Raw genomic sequence first — 15,416 nt, forward strand, 5'->3', positions numbered from 1 at the left:
TCTAAAACAAAAGAAACTATATTATTAAAAGAAAATGACATTGTGCAACGTTTAATGCTTAATTCAATACTCGAAGATTTACTGTGTGACACTTTAGACATTTAATCGAGCAATAGCTAGTCATTCAAAATACATTTGCCTCAATTTATTTATATTGTTATCTATCTTTAATTCCATCCATTATCTTTCATGAAATTTTGAAATAAAATAAAATTCATTTATTCAAAATGAATTGTTTTTTAATTACAATAATTATTATATTAATAATGGAAAAAAAATCCAGAACATAAAAATCACTTTAAATTTTAATAATAAAAATTCTTAGGGGATTTAGAAAATAAATGAGGGGTTCAACGACTTGAGGGAATTTTTCTTTTAGAGAATTCAAATAACATTAATGACAGTTTTAAACAGAGAATTATTTTGAGAAAATTATTGCGTAGGTCAGTATTGGCACGAGTTTCGTTATCTTTTAACTGAACTAAAATTCCAATCTATATCAAAAAAAAAAAAAAAAATGTTGCAAGAATAGTTGCAAATAGCTCATGAAGAATTATATATATGATATTCGACTGTCTAGGCAAACAACTAAACTATATAATAAATGAAATTTAAAAAAAAAAAACAGGAAATCACTTTGATAAACCAAATCGTAAAATTTTTATCATTAAAAGTGCATTTAATTTTGCAAGAAAAACATATTCTTCGAAAATAAATGAAAATTAATAAATATATTATTATATATTTGCGAAAAAGAAAATAGATTTTAATAAATTTCTACCGTTTCAAAATTGAAAAATTCATATAAGAAAAAATTTAGTTTAATGGAAATCGAGATGAAAATTCTAATTCAAATAAAAATTATTATTTAAAAATTCAATGAATCAAAGAATATGCCATTAAAAATTTTTAATAATTCGGTTCCAAGTTACGTCATAAATTTTCTTCATCGCTGTTATTAAATATTATTTTATTATGTAAAAAAAAAAAAGCTGACATTTAAAATTAGTGAAACCCCGTAAAATCTCATCTAATGTTTGACAATGGCCTATTAACAATAAATGCATTGATTTGAATAACATTTTAGACAAGGAGACAAGGGGGAGAGGTTTTTGAGAATCTAGGTTACGATGCCTGTGAAGTTCAGCTTGACAATGAAATTTGCTAGGTACTCAGTTTTATCGATGAACTGTGGAAAAATACAAGATGAATGGATATCTCGCATGTAACCCAAATTTACACAAATTATTTGCCATCGTCTTGATGATTAACAAAATTGTAAATTACAAATTATTATTAAATAATTAAAATTAATTATACTCACTGTGGTATTGATACAATAGGACATCCTAGTTGAAGTAGATTTTTTGCCAAATATTCAGGAATTCTCAGCGATCCTCCACTTTGTAATTTCGAATTTAATTCACCATCTGTAAATTATATTTTTATAAACTCAAATTTAATTTAAATAATATTTTTTGTATTTGAAACAAATATTTAATTGATTTAAATAATAATTATTTAAATAAATATTTATAATAAAGTAATCGATTGATACATAAATAAATTTAATATACGACTGTTAATTAAAACTAATTAATAATAAATTATATGAATATATTATTGTGAATAATAAATAATTTAATATATGAAAGGTGAATGATTGAGTTGACAAGTAGTTTTAAATAATTTGAATTCAATATTGAATAATATAAAGTGATTTGAAAGTAAAATAATAAGATGTGTAAGTAAAAGGATAGTCTGATTAATTTATTTTTGCCATTACGTCAGGAAATTGTCAAGAGGATTACAAACGCTATATAGATGAATGTACTGAACGCGCATATTTTACAGGTGGCATTACCTTGGACTTGGAACTCTTGCAAAGACATACAATATACAATAAGTGTGAAACAATAATTTTCTAATTAAAAATTCATTGAAATTTTTAGAAAGAAAAATTAATCTTATTTAAATATTAACATAAATGTGTTAATAAAAAAAAAACAACAACTTCAACAAAATGGAAAATATATTTATACAAAGGACTCGTTCTTATACTGACTGAAAATTTGTAATAGATTCAATGTTTCAAAGATTTTGGCAATTTGCCGCGCATTCAGACATCAAAATACGATATTTTTATAATAATAAAGAAATTTAAAATTTCATTTATTCAGCTTAATCATTAATTTATTTAACCGAATTTTCAGTTCACTGACTTTTCATTTAATACGAATAGTAATTTAATCAAATTATTTTCTTTCATTTTTTTTAGCGAATTTTATTACCAAAAAATAAATAAATAAATAAATTTTTCTAATTAGAAAAACAATTGGATGTAATTATTATTTATAAGGTATTAAAATAAATTTAAAAATCTCTACGACATAATTTGTAATTACATTTTTTTTTTTTAATATTATTTCACTGAATTATTTTTTGGATTTTTAAATTTTAGTGCAAAATAGAAAAATGACAATATATTTTTTATAAAAATATATATATTATATATTCCTTGTGACCTGATTTATCATAGAACTCTGATTACACGCCTGCCCTTGTACCCATTTCTCATCTCCAAGAGAAATCTTTACTCTAATCCAGGAAATTCTAATTAGATAAAGAGTTCAACATATGTACTATAATAAAATGGCACTTGATTCATTTTCTTTATCATGACATTCAAAACAAGATTTCTAAAATTAGATTATATTTTGAAAGCCTTTTCAATAATATCAATTAATTTTCATTTTTCAATTTAATTTTTTTTTGTGCATTCTTTTTAAATTAAACAAAAATATGATGAGAATGTAGAGAAGGAAAAAAATTATTTATTAAAAATAAATTAATTACGACAAATTGTCTTTCAATTTTACATGTAGAAAATTAAACCTTTGTTTCCAATCTATGTACTGTCGACAAAGTAGACAAGTGCGCTAAATTTAAATTTAGATTATTATTTCAATTAAATAAAAAAAAAATTTCTAATTATAATCACTCTAAATAGTCATTATTTTACTTTTCAATGTAATTATATTTTTCTCGAGAGAAGAATTAATTATTAATTATAAAAATGAAAAGAAGAAGTTGATAGACGTTAAAAAAGGTTGAAAAATTCTACAACATATTGAAATAAATTCAATAAAATGTCATAATGTCAAAGATCGAAATCCGCGACTGACCTACTTTTTATAGATTAAAAAAAAAAGAAATAAATAAATAAATAATAAATAAATCTCTCACCTTTAAATGTACGACGAGATGGTAAACGTAAACTACTTGCACGTCTCAATGTCAATGGAATTTTCTCCTCTTCCTCCTCACGGTCCATGAATAAATATTGTTTTTTCTCACCGAACAGTTGGAAATTGAGAAAAGCACGTTCCGCAAGTTGGCTCGCTAACATGTATAAATCTTGAAAAACACTGTGTGTGACCGGCGAAGAACCCACGTAACTCTTTTAAGAGTCTTTACTCTAAAAGCCAATGAAAACAAAAGAAAACAGTCACGTGCTTACTTTATAGACATGCTATCAGTAGCTATTAATGATCTTAAATCAATGTCAACATTACATCAAATTCGATTGCTATATTATCAACATTCAACTATTTTTATTTTATTTTTCATTTCAAATCTATATTATTATTATTATTTTACAAATATAATAATATCTTTATTTTTAATTATAATATTTATTAATATTTCAAAAAACTTTTTAAACACCAAGAAAAAAAAGGCACGATAAAATTATTAGCGACAATTAATTTTTTCGTTTTGAACGACCATTGAACTTTTCACGATAAACATTTTGGAGTTTGAATGCTACAATTTTTTTTATTTTTTATTAAATAAAATAAAAATTGAATTTTAAAATGTGAAAAATTTTAAAAATATTTAAACTAATCATAAAAGAGTTTAATCAAAGACTGACAAGTGACGAAAATTGAAGTTTTATTTTTAAATCAAAATAACGTTGCGATCACTGCGAAAGCGTAGGCTGCAAACGGTCATCATTTGTTTTCTCATATTTTATTGTCAGTTAAAAATATATCTTCTTTAAGGCACGGTTATCGATCTTATTATAAAATAGCAATAACCATTGTTTATTTTTTTTTATATATATATTAAGGATTTTAATAATTTAAAAATATTCCTTAGGAGAATTCATTTTCTTTTTGTGGAAGGAAAATAAATTTAAAAATAAATCAAATTAAAAGGAATTTTTAGGAATTAAGTAGGATTTACCTTAACGTAGTTTAAATCTTCTCTTCCTTCGTATACTTTATATATCCTTGTCGTTGTTTAAATCTACAATCTATTATTTCTTTTGAAAAAAAGCAACTGCCTTTTTAAAAGATTGCTTTATTGACTATATCTTCCTAGTCATCTAAAATCATTGACAAAAATTTGCTTAAATCGAACTAGTCGATTTATATTGGGCGGAGGATTATTTGGACTATCTACAAAATATAATGTATGTATATATATATATATATATAATTTTAGTCGTGTGTAACACATTGTCTGCCTTTTTTTTCAAAATACGACTTTATAAAACAAAAAGTTCAAAATTCCAAATCCATATTGATTAAATATTTAATGAACTTTTCAGCTAGTGCATTTTGATGATGACCGGATTTCTTGGCGTGTGCAATGAGATTTTGATTGTGTTTACAAAAAGCGTTCTCAACAAGTCCACGTGATGTCGTTGTTTTTGCACTATTCACATTTGACAATTTTCGAACTTCATTATTATCGATAATTTCAATTTTATATTGTGAATAAATTTTATATGAATCTATTAAAGCTAAAAGCGAACAGGCCAAAAATCTTCTGTGACACCAAAGAGCCTCATGTCCAGGAAATGTATTAATCAATTCTTCATTTAGTACACATTCCTCAATCCAATATGAGAGATTTATCATTGTCTGATCATAATCTACGTCTCTTTTATCATTTCTCGAACCATGTAAAATATCAAGAAATTCATCATTCACTGTATCAGGAAAAATAAATAATTCTGAAACAAAAAAAAAAAAGAAATATATAATTTTGAAAAGAGTCTTTTTTTAATAAGGCAAATTTTTTTAATACCTTTCGCATAATTTTTAACGTATTCCAAAACAATTGTTCGATGTCTAGCAATTTTTTCCGGCGAATATGTATTCTCATTATTTCGTGGATAAATGAAGAGTAATTTTTTCAATAAATATTGTCGATAGGCAAAACCACTGTAATCAGAAACATTACGACTACACCAATTATTTGTATTCTCCCATTCTGTTTGAAGGAATGAATAAAAATTTTCCTTAGCCTTAGTCTCAAAAAGACCAACTGCATATTGACGATGACACCATGCATGATTATTGCTACAATATCTATTTGCCGTCATTGTTGCAATTTTTATCTCATTTCTCACAAGTGTCTCAATTTGTAACAATGACGATTGACTTGTGTCCATAATTATAAATTTAATGAGCCAACGACGATAAACAAATGCCTCAAAACATTTTGATTTATAATAAAGAACAATACTTGAAAAACGTAATTCTTGCATTGGATCTAATCGTTGATTTTTAACTAATTCACGTTTCATATTCCAAAATGTTGATATATCAGGATTTAATAAAAGACCACCAATCAGCCATCGTGAAATTATTACAGGATCCTCACGTCTATATTTATTTTGACGAAGATCCAAAAGACGATTGTAAACATAACAAAATAATGGTTGTACACTCCATGAGGCGAGGCCTAAATAATTTTCAGCATGAAAAACCGGTGATTTATTTTCATTGTCCTCAGCTGGAATAATCTCAAAACCGATACTGAAATTAAAAAAAAAAAATAAAAGTCAGAAAAATAAAATTTAAAAAAGAAATTTTCAAATATTCTAATTAAAGTGTTGAAAAAATATTTACACAAAATTAATTTGACAAAAAATGTTATCAAAAATAAAAAAATTAACTATACAATTTATGGAAGTTTTATAAAAAGCTTTTTAAAAGTCAATTTTCTCTAATTGCTTTCAATTAAAACTCAAATTGATCACTTCATATAGTTGGAACGTTATCTTCCCCCTTTTATATATAGACAAAACAAATAAAAACAAGAAAAACTAAATGCATAAAATTCTAAACTTAAAAATTAACTTACTTTCAACTATTTTACAATCAACGTTAAAAAATAATAATTCTTTAAAAATAAGTTTTTGGAAATTCTATTACATAATTTTGTTTTTTTTTTTTAATATTATTTTCAAAGACCGCGCGGGAATAAATTGAGAACACATAACCAAATTGTTAACAAGTGTCATCATAACTTAACCTAGTTGTTTTTTTTTGGAAATTCAAATTTCATAAAAAATACACGTAACTTAAAATAATAATTGATTTTTGTTTAAAAATTTTAATAAATCTGTTAAAACACACCGCCCATGATAAATATAATATTGTAATATGGAACTTACAGATTATGATCCTTCACCAATACATTTTCGATATCAGAAAGAATTTTTTCAGCTGCCGGAAACACGTCCTCCTGCATTTTTAACTATTTTCTTCTTTGCATTTCTAATAATCCATTCATTTCACACTTAAAATAATTATTGTTATTAATTTAATTAATATTTTCCCATGCACTATTCCACCACACAAAACTGCAGCATTTTTTTTTTTTTTTTTGCGGAAGTCGTTTGAAGCAGAATGAAGTTCGCTGCTAAGGGGCATTGACTGTACGCCTTTCTATTATATATATACTTTATGGCCAAGATAATAAACAGATAAAACCAACATAACCCTAATAGTAAATAATGTCAAATCTGTCAAAATAATTAAATTAAATATTAACTATTTAAATGTAAGTAAATTATTTGTAGTTATTAATATCTTTATAATAAAGATATATTAGTAAAATAAAAAAATTTCAGATTTAACAATCGAAAATGGAATTCGAAGATGACTTTTTCTTTGAAGAGGATAAAATGTAAGTTTACTTTTTTTTTTTTTTTTTGAATTTTTGTACTTTATTCTTCTCTTTCTTCTTTTTATGCATGCTTCAATGCCTACGGTGCGGTGGAACAGTTTATTGAATCTCTCAGTTACACCTATGGAATCTGCATGTGAAAAAAATACAAATGAATCTTCTTCCGTACAACAATTACCAAATACTCTGACCACCGTGCCTTTGGCTAACGTCGATATAAATCAAGTAACTGAAACGGATGATCTCATGTATGCTTTATTTTTCATTTTTATATAATGCTTTATTTCTTTCTTGAACATTTTTTTTTTCTAATTTTTTCGCTGCTTTTGGAACATTTATTAGACCAGATACTAGTATCGATCAATTTAACAGATCGTCATCATTGTTGCCTTATTATCAATTGTAAGTGTGTCGTGCAATGTTTTGAAAAAAAACGTTCGTTAAAGCAGTTACTTGAGGATTTTTATTTTTAATAATGAAAATTAATATTTATAAACAGGGGAATGACAATAACGTCGGGAAATATTGTTATACAAAAGGATAATAGTAATTTAATTGGAATTAGTATTGGTGGTGGCGCTCCATATTGTCCATGTTTATATATAGTACAAATATTTGACAATACACCAGCTGCATTGGATGGTACATTACAAGCTGGTGATGAACTTGTTGCAGTAAATGGAGCTTCATTAAAAGGAAAGACAAAAGTTGAAGTTGCCAAAATGATACAGGCTTGCGAAAAGCAAGTCAGTATTAATTATAATAAATTACATGCCGATCCAAAACAGGGACACACTTTAGATATTGCACTTAAAAAGGTAAAATTAATAATTGAATTAAAAAAAAAAAAATTTTAATATTTATTTTTTTTAAAGGTAAAACATAGATTGGTGGAGGGTATGGGAAGTGCTACTGCTGATGCTTTAGGATTATCACGAGCAATTCTTTGTAACGATGCACTTGTTCAAAGATTAACTGCTTTACAAAGAACGGAAAGTTTATATAGAGGATTACTTTCTCATGCAAAAGTTACGTTACATGCTTTTTTTGATTTAACACAAATATATAAAGGTAAGTTATTTTTTAAAAAAAGGGAATATTTACAATTTCCTTTTCGTTGAATGCAATTTAATAATTTCAGTTTTTGGCGATGCATTCGCAGCGATTGGTGTACGTGAACCACAGCCACGTGCAAGTGAAGCTTTCCGACAATTTGGCGATCAACATAGACAAATGGAAAAATTTGGTGTTACCATGTTAAAAACTTTAAAGCCAATTTTAAACGATTTAGGAACATATCTTCATAAAGCAATTCCCGATACTCGTTTAACAATTAGTAAATATGCTGACGCTAAATTTGAATATCTTTCATATTGTTTAAAAGTTAAAGAACTTGATGATGAGGAACAAAGTTATGCCGCTGTTCAAGAGCCATTTTATCGTGTTGAAACAGGAAATTATGAATATCGTTTAATATTGCGTTGTCGTCAGGAGGCTAGGGCAAAATTTGCCAAACTTCGTTCAGATGTTCTTGTTAAATTAGAATTATTGGACAATAAACATGTACAGGATGTTGTTTGGCAATTACAAAAATTTGCATCAGGCTTAGCTGAATATTATGCGAATACAAAAAATTTACTATCATCCGATGCTTTATTTCCTGTTGAAGTTGATTTATCAAATTCGGCATTTCAATATAAATCATTTGAATCGCAAATTTCTATTGATGATGATGATTATGAGGGGGAACTTAAAAATACTGATAATGAACAGATATTAATGTTAGATACGCATGATACATAATTTTCAATAAATTTAAATTTATAAATAAATTAAATTATTTAGAGAAAATCCAAAGATCTTTAATAAAAATGTTTTTGCCATTATTTCAATGCGAAATAAAATCAAATTTTAAATGTACTTTTTGTAAAATGGATTATCCAAAGTCAGCTAGATTCAATACCAAAAAAAAACAATTTTTAAATACAAAATCAAATTTTCATAAATTAAATACGTGAAAAAAAATGACAAATTCCTAAATTGTGTTTAAATGTTGTATATTTAATGAATATTGATGTTATTAAATTAAATTGTTTTTTGTAAAACGTTAATAAAAACCAATTTTAATAATAAAAATCCGTTATTTCATATTATTTTCAAAAAATGGAAAATAAAATATTGGTTAATCTTTTAATCAATTTATTTCTTCTTTTTTTTTAATATATATCTTTGATAATTATAGAAAAATAATTTTTGGTTTATTACAAAGTGTTTTTATAACTACTACATAAATGTATATTTCCACATTTTAAACGTAATAAACAAATGAAACAAGTAACGAGACCCATTAATATCACAAGGGTAAAAAAACGCAACATATATATATATATATATTTTTTTTTTTTTTGAACACGAATCACCTCTTTGGTAATTATATTAGTTTGGAAAACTTTTACAAGTTTTACACAAACAAAATTAGAAGGAATGTTTTAATTGAATAATAATTAAAACAATTTTCATTTAAAGAAAAATAGAACTTTGAATTCATAAAGTCAATTACTAATAACTGAAATTATTATTTAATCTGACTGTGAATTTTCTAATTTTGATTGTCGTAAAGGTCTTCTTAATCCACCACTACTGGTTGATGGTTGTGGTTGAAATAAATCACTTCTATCAAGTAGCTTTTCTAATTCCTCTTCAGTAAATACTGTTTAAAAAAAATAATTTTAATTAATTATTATTATATATTGATAAAATAATTAAATCTTAACGAATAGAAAAATTATTACCATCTTTTTCAGTAGATACAACTTGACAATCTTTTGATTCTAATAGTTGTTTTAATTTTAAAAGTGTTTCTTTATTTAAATTTGGTTCAATATCCTTTCGCGATATAACCATTTTTTCTAATTTACGCTTAGCGTCAGCGCGTTTCATTATTTCCTCATCAATTGTACCTTTTGTACAAAATTTATAAACAGCAACTGGTTTAGTTTGACCTATTCTATGACATCGCGCCATTGCCTGAATATCAACTTGAGGATTCTATAAATATTAAAATAAAAACATTTATATTTCTTTAAAAAAAATCATTTTCAGTTTAAAAAAAAAAAAGAAGGTAATTTACCCAATCACTATCGTAAATTATAACAGTATCCGCGCCAGCAAGATTCAATCCAATACCACCAGCTCTTGTTGATATCAAAAATAAAAACACATTAGGATCATTATTAAAAAGATCAATGTATTCTTTTCTTTTTTCAATTGGCGTTGTACCATCAAGTCGAACATATAAATATGTTTTCATTGTTAAATAATCCTCCAAAATATCCAAAATTCTTGTCCAAGTTGAAAATAAAAGAATTTTATGATTTCTTTCTTTTAATTTTGACAACATTTGATCCAATACCATAAGTTTTCCGGATGCTTTTATTAAATCATCATCAATTAATGGCAAACCCGATGCATTTAATGGACAATGCATTAAATACGGATGATTAACGATTTTTTTGTACATTGGCACTGAAAATAAAAAATTAAAAAAAAATAAACCAGAATAAAATATGAATTAGAATTTCATTATATAAATAAAACTTACATCTTGAACCAAATGTAATATGTATGAAAAAATCACGATTTCTTTCATTAACATCTGTATATTGTTTCCATAATGTTAAATTATTTAATTTTTGTTCCTCACTACGTGAGCTAAAATTATTTACATTATAATTATTCGACATTGAAGATTCATTTTTCATTAAATGTAATTTTTCAATATCAAGATCAGAAACATTTTGATTTTTTAATTCAATATTATTTGATAAAGAAGTAGACGGCCCTTGTAGATCTATTATTTTATGATTGAAATTAAAATCATTTGAAAATTCATCGTTTGGATTCCAATCAATATCATTATCATCATTACTTATTGGACTCTCAACATTATCATCAGAATCATGATATAAAGCTTCGGAATAAATTTTATCAATATCCTTTTTCAATACACACTTTCTCTTAGGTCTTTTGCCATTAACATCGATAATAAGTGGTTCATTTTCAATTTTACAAAGTGTTTGAAGATCACGATTTAAAACCGCTTTATATAAATCACGTTGAAGTTCAGTTATTGGGGCATAAACAATTATTTCCTTTTTCGGTGGTATATCTAAACATACTTCATTTTTAACACGTCTCAACATAAATGGTTTGAGAATTTCTCTAAGTGATGAAACAACTTTTTTTTCTTCCTCTTGTTGTAAAAATTTCATTGTACCTTGCTCGTGTTGCAATTCTTTGACATCAAACCAAGATTCAAAAACAGCTAAATCGTTAAACACTTCTGGTAGTAGGAAATTTAACAATGACCACAATTCAGCTAAATTATTCTGAAGTGGCGTTCCCGTTAATAAAAGTCGATTCATCGATTTCAATGATTTCAAAACTCTGTTAAAATAATTTATAAGTTTTAATATAATAATTTGCGAAAAAAAAAGAAAATACTTACTTGACTAATTGACATTCATGATTTTTTATTCGTTGTCCTTCATCAATTACAATGTATCTCCATTTTTGTGATTTAAGAAAACTTTTCTCCTTTAATGCCACTTCATATGTTGTAATGACAATTGGCTGTGTTTCATATTCATTATCAATAGGATATTTTTTTTTAATTTTTCGTTGTGACTTCAATTTTTCATCAGGATTACCGTGAAATAATTCCACCGGTAAACATGGTGAAAATCTATTAAATTCCATTAGCCAATTTGGAATTGTTGAGAGTGGCGCTACAATGAGAAATGGACCACTTTGATGTTTTTCAATGAGATAGGCAAAAAGTGCAATTACTTGTATTGTTTTTCCCAAACCCATTTCATCAGCCAAAATACCATTTAAACCATTGTCATGTAAAACTTTTAACCATTTTAAACCATCTATTTGATAATCACGTAATTCGCCGACAAAATATTTTGGTGTTGGACAATCAATGTCATTATTATCATTATTTGCTATTGGTAATAATTCATCAATTGATAAATCATGTGAACTATCATTTTTTTCAATTTCAATTGATTCATCTTCATTATTTTCGTAATATAATTTTTTAACATTTTTTCGATCACGTAATTTTCTTGTACTAGTGACAAAATCTTTTAAATCATTTTCCTCTCTTGGTCGAACATTTCTTCTTGGTCTTTTAATTGGTGGTGGTGAATTTTCTTTAGGAATACTACATTTACGTTTAGAAATTTGTTTCTTTTTTTTTGGTGATAATTCCGATTGTGATAATTTTTTAGGATTATTTTTTCTTTCTAAAATTAAATTAGCGTAAAATTGACTTTTATCGAGTAAATGCATTAAACGCTTATATCTTTGTTCAGAAATTTCACGATTATATTCTTCTTCGGTTATTTTTTTATTTTCCCTCTCTTCCAATCTTTTGGCTTTCTTCTCCTCTCTTTTTTGAGCCAAATGAGATTTATTATTATCATTGAAGTTTTTTTTGAATATATTAATTTCATTATTTTCTTGAGACAAAGAAGACGATTCGCCTACATTATTCAAAATTTTCGTTGTATCAGAAACGTTTATTTCCATTTGTTCCTCAAAAATTTTGTTTTCGGATATGAATTCTATTTAAAATTAAAAAACAAAAAAAAAAATTAAACTTGAAACATTTTTTTTTTTTAAAGTGAAAAAATTTGTTTATCAGTTTTAAATACCTTTTTCGGTTTTAATTAAATTATCTGAAATTTTTATATCTTCTGACGATTTTTGAAGAAGACATTTTTCATCAGATTCAACTTCCATTTTGACGGCAAAATTATCCATATTATCAAAGTTTCAACGCTAACCATAAAGATGATTCATATCTAAATTATAACCGTATATTAACAAAACATATTATTTTTCTGATAAAATAAGGAAATAAAAATTAAATAAAATATAGCGAGAATGGAAAAAACGAGAATAATAAATACTTCCTATGACGACTCGACCGACAAGCATTTGACTTACAAAAACAATTGAAAATGTTTTTTTTTTTAAGAAACAAGTTTTAACTATAAAATACTTTAAATTTTGTTATTTATTAAATTAAAAGCAAAGAAACTATAAAATATAAATTTATATACCTTCTTTGATCGTTAACTCTCCTCGAGAAAGAATGAGAAAGAACAAGAAAGAATAAAGAACAATGAATAATAACGAATAAAAGTTTTGAATTCTGTAATATTAATGTTCTATCACACCTCTGCAATTAACTATGTAGTTCATACGATTTTTTTTTGTCCCAAAAACTTTTCACTTTACGTGTGAACTTAAATTGTTTCTAAATATACATTCCAAACCCTGAGCTAGATTTATTTTTTTTTTTCGTAAATGAAAAATGTTATTAAAAAAAATTTCACAGACAATCGATAAAATAAAAATTAATACCTAAAAAATAAAGAAATAAAAAGATCTTTGAAATTTAATTTATTTTTAAATAAATCAGTTTATGAGAAAGAAATACATGGTTATGTTTCATAAAAAAAACTTTTTTGTTTACTCTTTAGGACTTTACATATTAGACCATTCACTTGACAAACGAAAAAGGAAATTATGAAAACATTTTTTAGAGTCATCAGGCATTTTGTAATATTGTATTCACTTAATATATATATATATATTAAATATTCAATATTAACATTTAATACATAATATAAAAATTAATAAGAAATATTATGTCAATCTAGCATTATTTGGGATCAACTTTCAATTTCAAATTATTTTGATATGTTAATTTTTTTTTAATAATCAAAGAAAAATACAATCAATTTCGAAAACGTGATTTAAATAACATTCAATTAATATTATATTCAATCTTTGGTTCAAAATTGATCCTATGAAATTTATGCTGAGATTTTTTTTTTTTTTTTTTTTTTATAATTTATACATTCACTCATACATTGAACTCGTAACAAACTCCTTGTATGTTTAATAGAGATCATATATTCTTTGAAAGTGACAATAATCGTAAACAGCGGAGAAAATGAAAACGAAAGTTTATCACTCGTATTATATATGATAAAATATACACAATTATTAATTTTTTTTTTATGCACAGCTCTATTGTCCCAAAACTTGACCCCGACCCCAATTATATCCACCAAACATATTTCTCCCTTGTTCTTGAGGTGCTGCTGTTCGTTGTGATGGAGCAGTTCCAAATCCTCTAATACCTCCTCTTTGTGGTGGAAAATAATTTTCCAAAATTTTTGGAGTACTCAAAAGATCAGGTCCACCAAATTCTTGGGGATATTTAAATTTAAAGAAAAAGTACAAATGACCAACCAAAATTCCGACTAATTCCAACATTCCACCACCGGATATAATCAAATTAAAGCCAAAAAGTACCCAAGGTAAATACATAGCTTTGAATTTAGTTCCTGAAAAAAAAAAAAATAAAAAATTTGTATCAAATTATTTTTATTTTTTAATGAAATAAAAATAATAAATCAAATTTGCTGATATCATTGTATCTGATAGACAAAAAAATAGAATTTCATTTACATTTAATTATACGAATTATACGTATTAAAAATATAAATACAAAGTGATTTATGCAATATTAAGCTTTTTAAAATCATTTTACAAAATACCAACAATAAATTTTATCATCTGTATATTGATATGATAAAAGAATATTTAGATTAAAATATTTACTTACCAAACCAAAAATTAACAATAACATCTTTATTTAATTGGCACCAAATGTATAATACACTGAGAACCATTGGATCCATTAATAAAGGAAAATCTCCAATTAAACCAGCGATAACACAACAAACCCAATTAAATAATAACATAAAGAAATAATCAGCTGGTCTTCCATCATATTCTCCTCTTTCCAATCTCAATGAATAATTGTATAAAAAATAACAATTAATCATAAAATGAAATCCTGTCGCAGGACTTAGGGGATAAAAAAATACACTTGTTATTGCTCGCCAAATTTCAAATTTGTGTACAAAAGGATCATAAAGAAGCACTAATGTTATTGGATTTAAAAGTCCAAATCTGCCAATTAATGACAGACAACCGGTCAAAAGTAACCAATATCTCGTAAATATTGGCAAAGAATTAAACCATTCTCCTACATCTGACATTTTTATTTATTTTTGTACTTGATGTTATATTTAAAAACTATATACTATTATAATCTTTTCTATTCACTGACGTGTCACTTTAGAATTTCTTTTCAACTTAAAAACAGTGTTGTAAACCACGTAAACGGCTCTTATATAGAATTACATCGAATATTCTATAGGTTAAAGCTTTGAACTATTTGAAAAGTTAGGGGTACGATGCGTGAATTTAGAAACGATCAAGAGTAAGTGAGACAAAGTTATTGACTATCGCTCTCGCTCTATTAAATTTTAAAGGTG

General features: G+C 25.4%; 5 protein-coding genes across 10 annotated transcripts in view; 1 reads left to right on the forward strand and 4 right to left on the reverse strand.

Annotated features, from left to right (window-relative positions):
• LOC127287344 (GRAM domain-containing protein 2A-like) overlaps nucleotides 1–4,397 on the reverse strand; it is a 25,302-nt gene extending 20,905 nt beyond the window's left edge. For all 4 annotated transcript variants that reach the window (XM_051314204.1, XM_051314203.1, XM_051314202.1 and 1 more), the window contains exons 1-3: nucleotides 4,249–4,397; nucleotides 3,247–3,478; nucleotides 1,325–1,430 (exon numbers count right to left, since the gene is read on the reverse strand). In XM_051314204.1, coding sequence (XP_051170161.1) covers nucleotides 1,325–1,430; nucleotides 3,247–3,409 — 269 coding nt within the window. In that variant the 5' untranslated portion in view covers nucleotides 3,410–3,478; nucleotides 4,249–4,397. The remainder of the gene's footprint in view (nucleotides 1–1,324; nucleotides 1,431–3,246; nucleotides 3,479–4,248) is intronic.
• On the reverse strand, nucleotides 4,346–6,687 carry LOC127287349 (protein prenyltransferase alpha subunit repeat-containing protein 1). The gene is made up of 3 exons (XM_051314218.1): nucleotides 6,473–6,687; nucleotides 5,098–5,831; nucleotides 4,346–5,023 (listed from the first exon to the last, which is right to left on the reverse strand). Exons 1-3 carry the CDS (start codon nucleotides 6,547–6,549, stop codon nucleotides 4,569–4,571), a joined length of 1,266 nt encoding a protein of 421 aa, XP_051170175.1. The 5' UTR covers nucleotides 6,550–6,687; the 3' UTR covers nucleotides 4,346–4,568.
• A 42-nt stretch (nucleotides 6,688–6,729) lies between these two features.
• LOC127287348 (PRKCA-binding protein) lies at nucleotides 6,730–9,123 on the forward strand. 3 transcript variants are annotated; one of them, XM_051314215.1, is made up of 7 exons: nucleotides 6,730–6,861; nucleotides 6,932–6,987; nucleotides 7,086–7,235; nucleotides 7,330–7,389; nucleotides 7,487–7,805; nucleotides 7,863–8,058; nucleotides 8,129–9,123. In XM_051314215.1, the coding sequence occupies exons 2-7, from the start codon at nucleotides 6,947–6,949 to the stop codon at nucleotides 8,788–8,790; spliced, it is 1,428 nt and encodes a 475-aa protein (XP_051170172.1). In that variant the 5' UTR covers nucleotides 6,730–6,861; nucleotides 6,932–6,946; the 3' UTR covers nucleotides 8,791–9,123. The 3 variants fall into 3 exon arrangements, with proteins under 3 accessions (XP_051170172.1, XP_051170173.1, XP_051170174.1); XM_051314216.1 differs by lacking the exon at nucleotides 7,086–7,235; XM_051314217.1 differs by lacking the exons at nucleotides 7,086–7,235; nucleotides 7,330–7,389.
• Nucleotides 9,124–9,169: 46 nt separating this feature from the next.
• Nucleotides 9,170–13,224, reverse strand: LOC127287356 (lymphoid-specific helicase-like). Its single transcript, XM_051314226.1, has 7 exons — nucleotides 13,122–13,224; nucleotides 12,711–12,860; nucleotides 11,495–12,620; nucleotides 10,589–11,433; nucleotides 10,118–10,512; nucleotides 9,780–10,035; nucleotides 9,170–9,697 (listed from the first exon to the last, which is right to left on the reverse strand). Exons 2-7 carry the CDS (start codon nucleotides 12,817–12,819, stop codon nucleotides 9,567–9,569), a joined length of 2,862 nt encoding a protein of 953 aa, XP_051170183.1. The 5' UTR covers nucleotides 12,820–12,860; nucleotides 13,122–13,224; the 3' UTR covers nucleotides 9,170–9,566.
• Nucleotides 13,225–13,447: 223 nt separating this feature from the next.
• Nucleotides 13,448–15,332, reverse strand: LOC127287362 (derlin-1). The gene is made up of 2 exons (XM_051314243.1): nucleotides 14,699–15,332; nucleotides 13,448–14,417 (listed from the first exon to the last, which is right to left on the reverse strand). The coding sequence occupies exons 1-2, from the start codon at nucleotides 15,135–15,137 to the stop codon at nucleotides 14,098–14,100; spliced, it is 759 nt and encodes a 252-aa protein (XP_051170200.1). The 5' UTR covers nucleotides 15,138–15,332; the 3' UTR covers nucleotides 13,448–14,097.
• Between the last annotated feature and the right edge of the window lie 84 nt (nucleotides 15,333–15,416).

Source organism: Leptopilina boulardi, unplaced genomic scaffold, assembly GCF_019393585.1.
Source record: "Leptopilina boulardi isolate dan_hultmark-lab unplaced genomic scaffold, ZJU_Lbou_2.1 LbouV2_368, whole genome shotgun sequence".
Classification (NCBI taxonomy): Eukaryota; Metazoa; Arthropoda; class Insecta; order Hymenoptera; family Figitidae; genus Leptopilina; species Leptopilina boulardi.